This window comes from Chinchilla lanigera, unplaced genomic scaffold (assembly GCF_000276665.1).
Source record: "Chinchilla lanigera isolate Chin_1 unplaced genomic scaffold, ChiLan1.0 scaffold00009, whole genome shotgun sequence".
NCBI lineage: Eukaryota > Metazoa > Chordata > Mammalia > Rodentia > Chinchillidae > Chinchilla > Chinchilla lanigera.
Window position 1 is genome coordinate 2,992,807 of NW_004955410.1, and position 12,405 is coordinate 3,005,211.

Sequence of the window (12,405 nt, forward strand, 5' to 3'; positions counted from 1 at the left end):
GGGCTCTGAGACCCGGAGCCCGGAGTGTGCAGGCGGGAAACAGATGGCTGGGTCACAGCTGGCAGGTGCTGTCTGTGGAGTGGACGTGCTGTTTTGTAAACCTCTGCTCTTTTTTATGCAAAAGTGACTTTCAGGTTTTGGAAGAACACGTTGGTTTGCATTACATTAGAATTAGTGTTCACTACACATATCTAAAAACAAAAATACATGTCAGTTTGCAAGGCGGTCACAAAAGCTGTTTTGTGATATTGATGCACTCATCCCCCTGCCTAACTTGCCATTCCCTTCCATCCCGATAGATGAGCTATTTTCTGATGAAGCACTAAGAGGCTGTCATCACCCTGTGTGCCCTGCCTTTCACACTGTAAGCAAGCACTTTAACTTTCACCCAGGAGAAAACAGCAGTTCTCCTCCCTGGTCTCAAAGCACTTCTTTAAGACAACGGAGGGGAAATCTACAATTTTTATTTGTGATATTGGAAATAGGAAAGACATGGTCAAATAGATGTGGAGTCCTTTACTTCATAAAATAAAAACATTTTGACTTAGTCACTGTCAAAATTAAATAATTAAATTTGATATAGGACCGAATTTAGGACAAATTAAAAATTTTAAGATTGGTGACACTTTCATATATCTTCAGGGTCAAAAATTTGTCAGTAAAAGTGCTACTAATCTTAAATTACCATTAGAAAAACATAGCTGCATTATATTATGTATGGCAATTAGTGTTTTAAAACTGTTAATATATTGGACTGTTTCTTTAATGTAAAATGTTTTGTACCCATTTCTAAAAGTAATAGTTTATGATATATACTGTTTTTCTCTATTTGATGGAAAATTGTAATGTCTCCTTACTTGATTTTCATAGGATAACAAGCGCTAGTATTTTTATTACTCATTAAGAAAGGCATGCCAGATTTTAGATAATTTTTCCCAAAGGCACATGCAACAGTTGGTTGACAATACTGAGAAAAGTGTGCTAACTTTTCTTTTGTTCAGAGGCTGCCTGAAAAATACTATTTCAGCACATAAAGCTTTGACTTTATATGGTATCAGATCATACACTTTTAAAGATAGGCAAGAGAATGTGTACTTTAAAGCTCTCTGTTAATAATTTTGTTATGGTGGAATTATTTTTAATAGGTGATATGTGTTTTAAACAGCTGTTAGTAAAGACATTCTCTATATGCTCAAATAAAAATGAGTTTGAGTTTTGCAACATGCTTGTATTTTACTGACAGATTTTTATGAATGGTATATATATTTTGGAAAGTTATCCCCATATATGATAACGAGGGAAGCACTTGGTCTGTCATTCAGACTTCCATAATAATGTTAATTTGAACATATACACGAATGTGTATGTATATGTATTTGAAGTTTTGAGTGCTTTAGGAAGTATGAATTGGACATGGTGGGATTTACCTTATATTTTTAAGAAATTAAGATTGGCAGTTTGAAGGCCTACATTCTTATCTCATTGATTTTAAGTGACTCATAGCAATTTCCATGCAATTCTCCAACAGTTTATATCTCAGATTCTTTGCCTCCATATAAGGCGTAATAATAATACCTATCTTAAAGAGTCTTACCTATCTTGAAATTTGTGAGAATTAAAAATTGGCAGTGATGTTCTCATTGGATTTTTAATTTAAAGAAACTCTATAAAGAATGGTAGTAGGAGCAGTGGGAGGCAGTGTGATGGCTATAGACATGTTGTGTATTAAAGTACACAATGCTATGAATTGGTGCATTTCTATTCCTTTATACAGGGTTAAGTCATTGCGAGGGGTGAGAAATCCCTATATGTACACCCCAACTGGAAGCCAGATTGCCAGGTTTCTGTGATTAACTAGCTTTATCACTTTGAGTAAGTCTGTTAACTGTAAGTTCTGGTGTGCTGTACGGTATGAAAATTAATAGATCTTGCTAAGGTTACTTATATTTCTAGTATCATAGAATTTCACGTGCCTCAGCACTCTCAAATGTGTCATATTTTACATTCCAGCAGCTTTTACATCCCTGTATTTCCTTATATGTTGACCTCATTTTAGCTGAATTTTTTTCTGCTAATTTATGAAAGAACAGTTCTAATGTAGGGAAGCAACAGTGAAATGGAAAGGGAGGTAGCATGGATAGCTACAGGATAGAAGATGGGCAACTAATGAAGTGCTCTTGGATTATGCTTTCATTGTAGACTCAGGGAAGAGCAGTTCTGTTGCTTCTGTTCATTCTGTTTAGAGCTAGAGATGTGTCATCTGAGAATGGCTTACTGGAAAACTTTTCTGATAGAATAGAGTTGGAACCTGGCAAAATTGGCTATTTCCTGTCATGCCCCTTGGGCCTCCCCCACTGAGCAGCCACCTGCACAACTGCTTGTTCCCCAGAGCAACAAGCTAAGCCTCTATTCTTAAATGAATATGGAATGTATCCATTCAGATCTCAGAAGGAACTAACAGGAAAAGAATCCAAGAAACATTAGAGTAAAACAAAAACCCGAAATGTTCATTCATGGGTTCTGTCCTTGTTAACCATCCATTTATTCATTAATTCATCAAACATTAATGCTCATGTACTACTTGTCAGCCTTGGTTCTAGTGGCAAAAAATGAGCTAAATGTATTTTCTCTCTAGGAATTCACAGTCCTGTGTATAAGACATGGACTACATTTTCGTTTTCTTTTTTATCAGGGCAACTGTTACACCAAAAAAAATTCATGATAAATACACAGGCAGTTAATTAAGGCACCTTTACATTAAGCTGATACCATATCTTAATGATTTATTTTCTATGTCCCACTCTCAGATCTCAGTGTTTTGCTTTATTTATATCATTATAGCAACTTAGTTTAAATTGTGGGTAAGCCTTAATGGCTACATAGGTCTTATCTGATAGGGTAATTCTGTAGCATAATATAACCTCATATTTATAGGAAGTATAGATGATAAGTTGTGGTGCAGGCAGCTTGCTTTCAGTTTTGGTGTTTACTGTTATCATGGGTATTTAATATTTATGAAGTTCATTTTTTTGTGTTGCACATGAGTTGGAATAAATTAAATAATGTTATAAGACAACAATTAAAATAAGTTTGATAATATTTTAGAAGAGATAATTGGGTAAATTCAAGAATATATTTTTTGTATTCCATTTATAGACAGGTTTATAGGATCCTGTATAAGGAACTGATTCAATAAAATGCCTGAACAAGTATTTGTACGATAGTCACTTGTCTAATCCCTTCTGTGGAACATTACATTAATTGAATAAAAATATTTGTAGAATAATGTAAAAATCTGAACAATGTACCTCTTTGAAAATAATCTATTTTTATTTTCTTCTGTTTTCATATGGAAAAACAGCACATAGGAATTCCCTATAAAGAAGCATTCAAAAGGATTTTTCCTGCACATACAAGTGTGTAATTTTTTTTTAATAAAACAGGTTCTGTATTATAGAACTGTTAAAATTAACTAGATAAATAATTGTAGTTTCCTGTTTAAGTGCAGGTTTCAGAGACACACCAAAATGTTTATTTTTTGTAATCGTTTTCCTGGAGGAAATTGCCCCAACTAATAATCTGTCTTTTTTTTTGGTGGGGGAAGGCGTCCTGTGGGATAGAACCTTGAATCTCACCTACTAGGCAAGCATTGTACTACTGAGCTACACTACCAGCACTATTAATTCATTTTTAATAAAAAAATCACTTTTTCATGCCACTTATAAATTATTGTCTTTCATCCTGAGTCTTTGCTTTTTGTAAATATTGCTTCTCTAGTTTCTATTATGTCTTACATCTTGATCTTACTCAAATCTCTACATCATTAGGGAAGTACTGAAAAACATAATATTATTGAAAAGTACAAAACTAAAAAATTGTATTCTGGCTCACTAGCAGGTAACTTTTGATAGAGAGAAGTAATATCTGTGGCAGTTTATTGTGATTATTTAATATTTTATGTGCTATGGAACCATGGTTTCTCTATTCTGTTTTCTTTTCATTAAGGAGAAACATACATTTTCCAAAACTAAGAAGTGAGATATATAAAACAAAATGTTTCTGATTATATAGTAATAGTGTGCAATATTCTTTTAGTTATAACTTCATTTGTAAAGAATGACTTATTTTAAAAATTAACGTACTTGCTATGACTTTTGGCTAAATATTTGGTAGGATAAGAAACACCTATTTTAATTATTTAGCCATAGTCATCTAAAATTGATCATGTTTCTGGAGCTATTTTTTAAAGAAATTATCTTGAATATTTGTCTCTGAATTAAAAGAAATCTTGAAAATCACTGTCACATCTTTGTGTCAATGTCAAAAGTAAATAAAATTACTAATCTGTAATTGGCAAATCAAGTGGTGTAGCACACGCTGAGTAAAGAGGTCACCGTGCATTTTCTTCATCTGAGGACGGCCACAGTGCTCTCCAGAAGTGGGGGCCACAACCAGTGTTACTGTTTGGGTACCAGGCTGTATTTCAGGTTTCACTAAACATGTATTGTTAACTTTGCATTGAAAGTTTAGGTTAAAAGTTGGCTGTTAGGGAAAAATAAAAACTTTGGACTTGTACAAGAAAGATTCTCAAGAGTGCCTCGGTAATGAAAGTAGCAATCCTCATTCAGGGAAGTTTAACAAAGGTAGTATTTAGTTGTATTATCTTTCTAGAGCCACCGTGAGTAGACTGTCACTGGAAAGGTAGTCTCACCTCTGTTACCGAGCTTGTCCCCATGCCACATGCTGTGCCTTGTGCACTCAACACGACTTCTCAAAATCAAGTAGGAAAAGCCTGCAGCAATCTCCTACATTTCAAAATAACTATTTTTACTTCTTAGTGCTGCTAGTATTTAGGAGACTTTGCTAACTGTAATTTTGATTTTAAAAAGTATACTTAGTGACCATATATTTACTGAATGCAGCATTGCATTGATTTATTGAGGTTTTAAATTAAACCTATATTTAACTAGGTTTTAAATATGGTGAGATTCAATTAAGCATATGTTAATTATTTTCATTATAAGACTTTACTACATATTTTAATTTCACCGTCCATGATAAATAAAGTAGTACCTCAGGTCAGAACTTCATTTGTTCCATGATTTTAGAAGAGATGGCCACATGTGTATTTATGCAGGAAAGATGGCTGCCATTGCAGTGTGCTTATCACCCAATGTAGAGTTTGCAAACAAAACAAAATTTTGCCAAATGTTTTTGTGTATGGACCAAATTGTTTGCAAACAAAATTGTTTGTGAACTGAGGTACCACTGTATTTTTTTTCTTTTCTTCTGTGTTGAAAATTCTTCCTAATTAAAGAAATAATGAAAGCATTAAGTTTTCTGATCACTCACAGGATGCTATACAATTGCCTCTACTCATATTGATACACATAATTTTGAGAATGTAAGAAAGCAATACTGTTTTATATTTGATTTAAAGGAACTGCCACCATTTCACCTGTTTTTCTTCTACTCTTTCAGGAAATAAGAGTTGGATAGTAGTCCACCATTTCACTTGTTTTTCTTCTACTCTTCCAGGAAACAAGAGTTGGATAGTAGTCACCCTTCAAAGCAACCTGGGAAACCTCCAGACCCTGGGCATCCTGTTCAGCCTGGTCTCAGTAAGAGCAGAACTACAGACACTTTTAGGTTGGAGCAGAAATTGCCTGGAAGGAGCGCTTCCACTATTAGCTTGAAAGAATCTAAATCCAGAACTGATTTCAAGGAGGAGCACAAATCCAGTATGATGCCTGGTTTCCTCTCAGAGGTTAACCCTTTAAGTGCTGTCTCCTCTGTTGTAAATAAATTCAACCCTTTTGATTTGATATCAGACTCTGAGACATCCCAGGAAGAAACCACCAAGAAACAAAGAACAGCTCCCAAGGAGCAAGGAAAACCTGAGGGAATCACAAAACCTCCATCACAGCAGTCACCCAAGCCTGTTCCTAAGCAGCAAGGACCTGCCAGGGATTCTGTTCAGCAAGAGGGCTCTCCCAAATCAGTATCTTCCCAGCAAGCTGAGAAAGTTAAACCACAGCCTCCGGCGACAGGAAAGCCAGTTCAGGGGCCTGTGTTACCGGCTCAGACAGATCCGGCAAAGTTGCCACTTCAGCGTGATGCAGCCAGGCCTCAGGCTAAGCAGCCAGACCCAGGGCATGGAGAGGCAGTTAAGCCCTCACAGCAGAGCCCGTCCAAACCACCCCTGCAGCAGGCAGGTCCTGGGAAACCTCCAGCCCAGCAGCCTGGACCTGGAAAACCACAGCCTGGGCCTGCAAAACCTGCAGTCCAGCAACCAGGGCTGGCAAAGGCCCTAGGACTACAGCCAGGGACAGTGAAGCCCCCGGCCCAGCAGCCGGGGCCCCCAAAACCCACTGCTGACCAGCCTGCACCACAGTCTCCAAGCAAGACGCCCGGGCCTGCAAAGACTCCAGCTCAGCAGCTGAGTCCAGCAAAGCCTCCAGCTCAGCAGCCAGGTTCAGCAAAGCCCCAAGCTCAGCAGCCTGGTCCAGGAAAACCCTCAGCTCAACAGCCTGGCCTAGCAAAGCCCCCAGTCCAGCAGCCCAGCCCAGCAAAACCCTTATCTCAGCACCCTTCAAAACCAGTAACTGGGAAACCTCCACAACCACCACCAACTTCTCCATCTGTAACTCAGATTCCAGTACAAGGCTCCTCTAAAGCCATCTGTCCTCTTTGCAACACCACTGAACTTCTGCTGCATGTTCCAGAAAAGGCCAATTTTAGCACATGCACTGAGTGTCAAACCACTGTCTGTAGCCTCTGTGGTTTTAATCCCAATCCTCATTTAACCGAGGTGAGTGCATTTACCCAGGTCTTACGGCATGTGGGCCCCTTGCATATGTGATACTTGATTTGTTACTGATAGGATGGGCTTCTCTTCCTCTGCTTCCTATTCCCTTCCCTTCCCCCCCTTCCCACCTTCCTTTCTCCCTTCTTCTCTACCTTCCTCCTTCTCATCTACCTTTTTCTTTTTTTCTGTCAATTATAGATCAGTGTTTTATATTTTCTCAGCAATAAACCCAAAATATTGCCACAGCTTGACATTAAAAACAAGCATGAGTTGACTGAAAGATGCTGAGCGCCTGCTCAGTTCTGTGTGTAAAGTCTACATTATTCTTTAGTGTACAGTGATATTTAACTTTGAAGTTGATGCTGTTACCTATTAAACTTTGGTATGCTTAACTAGGATTACATTTGTATTAGGAAAACAGCAGGGAAATACAGTGTTACTATAAAATGAAGAATTTTTCAATTTGGGTCTGCCCTTCCCTGTAAGTGATCTGATCCTCTCAGAGGGCAAGCTTCCCTCAGTAGTTGAGAGTCATGAGCAGCAGCATGGTCAGCCCCAGAGTGAAACCTTTAGAGAAGGCTCAGCATTGTTGGGGGTCCTCCCAGAAGGTCACCTGTGGTGTCTCCAGGCCAGTGCCTCGGCCAGCCTTCCATGCCGTCAGATCACACAGAGGCCAGCAGTGCCCTGGGGGAGGGCAAGCTGCTTACTGAGGTTGAAGACGGAAAGGTAATTCTCAGCCAGTATTAACTCAGTACTCAGAGGCCTAGAATAAAGTAGTGTTCAAATGCATAGAGATTTGTGTGCTTTCTAGAGCAGAGGGACCAAAGAACCCCCACAAAACCATGGAAAAACCAGGAAATTCCCTGGAGTTAACTGGCGGTAAAGCCAGGATAATGCTATAAATAAGTGAGGATGAAGAGGTGGAGGGTGTAAGAGAGTGTGAGTTCGTTCTGAAAAGTGATCTGATAGTCCCACTCAGAGAAGGCACAGTTGTCCATCTGGAGGACAGCTGTTCGTGGGCTGTCCATGCGTGATGTCTGTGGACAGCGCAGGAAGTAACTGACAGCAGGCGATGAAGCACGTGCGAGTGAAATGTCCCTGGGCAGTGAGGTTGTGTACTCTTGTTATACACAGAATCTAGAAGACAAGAGCAGTAATGATTGCTGATAACTCATGTTAACTTGGATACTAAATATAGTTAAAAATACAAATGATCTCAATTTAGACTTTGTCAATCTTTAGTTGTTTTCTAAAATCATTCAGTCCTTTAACCAGAAGTCGTATTAAGTGCTTTAACTTTTTAAATAAACCATTCACTTCTGATAAAATTTTAATTAATAACATGTTATATTCAAACTATAGATGAAAATAGATTATATGTAGTTTGTTTAAATATGTGTGGCTTTTTAAATTTTGACAAAGACATATTTCTGCCCATGGTGTCCTGTCTTGATGGGAATATGAAGTATAATGTGTTCAAATGATACATGGTGATCTCACTGCATGCATGGAGTTATTATATTTAACGTGGTGACAATTTACTAGGCAGAAATATGCAGTTGGAAATTGAAGCCACATTTATTGTCTGTATACTCACTATTGGAAGGCAGATCTTTGAATGTCTGTAGTATGGAAGATATTCTACTACATGTTTGGCAGGATAGAAATAGAACTAAAACATAAATGCTGACTTTAACATGACTACGATGCACTCAATTAGATAGTGCACCACAGGGAGATTAATGTGTACTCAGATGAAAAGGACTGTGAGAGCCAGGAGCCGATGCTATGGACCTCGGAGTGGGAAGCACTTGTCTCCAGAGAGTGAGATGAAGGAAAGCTTCTTGGTAAATGTGGCATCTAAGCTGGGTGAGTGAGGGTGAGTGCCATTGCAATAAACAGGAGACATGAAGAGGTCAGTAATTCGGCCCAGTACCTGGTGACAAAAATGTGCAGGTATATTGAGGGAGTCAGGAATATGTCTAGGCTAGCATGTGTGATGAGTGCAGAGTGGGCAATAACATTGGAGATGGATTGAAATCGTGTTTTTGCCTTTCTTATTTAATAGGTGGTGATGAGAATTCTACTTTATGAAACATACCTGGGTTAATGTAGTCATACATTTGATCACTTACTTTCTAAATTTGTATTGAATGTGTACTTGTGAAGGATGAAGTGCTACAACAAAACCAAATATTTGTTAGAGATAGGGAAATAAAAGTTGTACATAAGAAAGGAGGTATGTGTGGCAGGGGAGAGACAAGCAGACTTGCATAGGGCTTTCAATAATTTTTTCTTATATCTAAATTAAACTTCCTAATAATTATATGGGGATATATTCTATTTTTCAAGTATACCAATAAGGAAACTGGTGTTCCAGGTATTGCTATGGTTACTTTGGTTGTTGGTTCATCCAGATAGTAAATTACCAAGCAGAACCCAAACCAAATCTTCTGGTCCTAAATCTGTTTATTCATTTGAGAAAAGCGATACCGTGCTGAGGTCAAAGGAAGAAGCAGATGCAATTCGAGGGGGGACTGAAGCTGTTTTCATGGAAGTGGAAGTGTGTTAGCAGGAATGTGAGAACACAGACTTCGGACAGAGCCTGGTGAGGTGGAAGGAGGAGCGGTATGGAGTGGGAGCTACAGAGGGAGGGGCTGGCTCTCTGAGTGAAGGGAGGCTTTCCTTGGTGACTGGGCTGCGCAGTGTGTGCATGCCTTTTCCAGTGGCACCACCATTTGAAATGTGAAACTATGATAACTAGTTCTCTGTCCAACACATTGCCTTGTTTGGAGGATTAACAAAAAATCTGCATGAGGAAGAATTTTTAAATATATGAGGTGCTTTTAAAATTGCAATATGGTGCAGCACAGATAATGTTTTAAATAAATTTGGCTTTTCAAGTTTGCTTATACATTGTCTTCCGTATAGATATGGTATCATAGTTTTTGGGCTCTATGAGAGCAGTCTAAGGCCTTTTAGTTTGTAATATTAATAACTTCACTTTACCATTCATTTATTTTTCCTCATAAGGAAGAATGCAATCCAAAATTCTAATTCTGAACTCTAGAAAGGCATCTTCCCAAATATTTTTCACCACATGGTCAATTTCTAAAACTCCTGAATTGGGAGGTCAGAGTTGGGAAGTTAGAACTAGATAGAGGCTAAAAACTTCTGTTCCTGCAGGTAAGGTGTGAGGTAGGTAAGGTTGTGGGGATGACCACCATTTCTAAACTGTTATACATTCCATAAAAAAGTAACCTCTACATCTTGCAGATTTCTCTTAAATGTTCAGATTGTGTTCAATGTCCAGATTTTCCATGCAGATAGGGACAGAGACAAGACGCTCTTTGATACTTCAGTTGACATGAATTTTTTCCAGTTTGATATTTATGTGTAGGTAACTATATTATTACTTTTGCAGCCTGAAGGCAAAATAGAACCCTGGTTTTATGAATTGTAAGGACAAGAAAAGTTTTATGACTGTGTTTCTTGTGGCCATTGTGGCTTTTTAAGTGGCTACCAGCTCTGGGGAAGAAGGACAGCAAAGGTAGCTGTAGTTAGCTGTGTGTTTTAGGTCCTATTTCCTGCTTTGGTTTTCAGTTTGCCAGCCTGCCCCTACCACAGCCACACACAGACACCTGGACAACACAAGCGTCCATGTGGAGTGGATGACCTTGAAAATACCTGCCATCCCCGGAGGCTGTTGGGATAGGTGGCGTTTCACCTAAACCCTCCAATCCACTGGCTCTAAGCCTAGACTTCTGCTGCCCAGAGAAGTAGCTGCAGTAACTTCTTCCTGCTGGTCCATTAATGGAATTAACACTACAAGTCCTCTCTTTGGGCTTGCTTTCTGACACAGAAAACAAACATGTTCTCTCTAATTGGTGACAGGAGCATATGTATTGTTGTTTTTGTTGATCTGCTTTATCTACTCTGGTGTATAGCCTCAGGCAAGGTAGATTTATGGGCAGATTAAAAGACTTGTCTGTAATGTTTGAAAATTTTCCCAACTCTTCTGAAATGGCCTGTCACTTTTCAGAATGTTGATAATGAACCAAATGTTAATGTCAAAATGATTATAGGGTTTTGCAGAAATATTTTTCATTCACATTATATTCATCAGTCTCTTGGCTGAAACTAGAAATTTTATTAAAAGCCATGACCATCACCTTGGGGGAGGAAAAGCCCTAGTCTTGCATATAAACCTTAATTGATCAGAAAGAGAGAACCCTGAGTGACTGACATTCTTCAGCCAGCTGAAATGGCCTCACTGGCCACCTGTTTGGGTGGATGGTCTTGCTCTGCTCCTGAGTCTCCTCAGAGAAACAGTGTGAGCACATGTGGGAGGTGTGTTAGGAGGAGCTGGTGAGAGACGAGTAGAGCTGTGCCAGGTATCCAGAGACTGCAGCTGTGAGGAAGCCAGCTCGTCAGACATCCTGCATGGTGGAGTAACCAGACGCGCTTTTAGGAAAGAGGTTAATCTTTTCTCCCTGTATGCTGTTTTTAGCACAGAGATTTTTTTTGTCACCTTAAATTTAAGGAGAGATTGCAACACAATTCCTCTTCAAAAGGAAGACAGACAGCACGCATGCTTGTGGTCTCTTTTTAAAGGGCCTACTTTTTAAAAGACTGAAAGCATGGTACTTTTTAAAAGCACTGGTAACATAAGTGTGCTGCAGATGCCTAGGAGATAAGAAGAAAATAGGAGATGGGAAGGAGTTTGGAAAGAGCCGAAAACCACTGAGGACACCTCAGAAAAGCCAAAACTTGGGGTTAGTTGATAGCAAAAGTAGGAGTGTGGTTTTTCAGTAATCAAAGCATAAATTAAAAATATACAGTAAAAATAAATAAGACAGTTGGACTCTTGTTACCTCACTGGGGAGGACATGTATCCTAGTAAGGGTTACAAATAAATACAAAATGTGGTATTATTGATGGAAAAGAATTTATTTTTCCCTTCTAAAGCCAGAGAATGTTTTCCAGATGAAGGAGAGCTTCCCAAAGGAGGGCCTTTGTATGAAGACTAAGCCCTTGAAAAGAAGCCTAGACTTGGGAAGAAAGCTCTTCCTTGGTGACAGTGTCACAGAGAAGCAAAGCGGACTCAACCACGAGTCAGATGTGCACAGTTACTGTATGCAGACCCTGGCCTTCTGCCATCCGATTTGCCCTCATGTGGAGGAGAGGGATGATGGAAGCTGAGCTCCCTGTGCAGAAAGACTTCTGTCAGTTTCTCACACCAAAGAATGGAGATGGTCACTGCAGACAAGTGGACTTAAAAACCTAACCAGGCATTTTAACAGTGGCACCACAGGAAGGATGTAGTTGAGCTAAACAAATAAACCAAACTATAAAAGTTCATTCAGTAAACATAAGTAACGTTAAAAACCTTGCTATTCTTGAGAAAGATGTAAAGAAAGTATCTCACTGATAATGAAAACATTCCAATCTCAGTGGCCTGTTGAGGCTACAAATGGACCTGGTTAAAGACCTGGAAAATACAGACCCAGAATTTTCTTCCAGTTATACGGCTAAACAACAGTAATGACAAAAACAAAAGTACTCAGGCACTTTCCTTGCACCCACTATGTTTAGGC

The 12,405-nt window shown here is 38.9% G+C and overlaps 1 protein-coding gene across 1 annotated transcript in view; it reads left to right on the top strand.

Annotated features, from left to right (window-relative positions):
• Positions 1-5,538: 5,538 nt before the first annotated feature.
• The window catches only part of Pclo (piccolo presynaptic cytomatrix protein), a gene marked incomplete at its 5' end in the record, with an annotated part of 335,712 nt that continues 328,845 nt past the window's right edge, over positions 5,539-12,405 (top strand). The window contains 1 exon segment of the mRNA XM_013510507.1: positions 5,539-6,811. Within this exon segment, the coding sequence (XP_013365961.1) occupies positions 5,539-6,811 (1,273 nt within the window).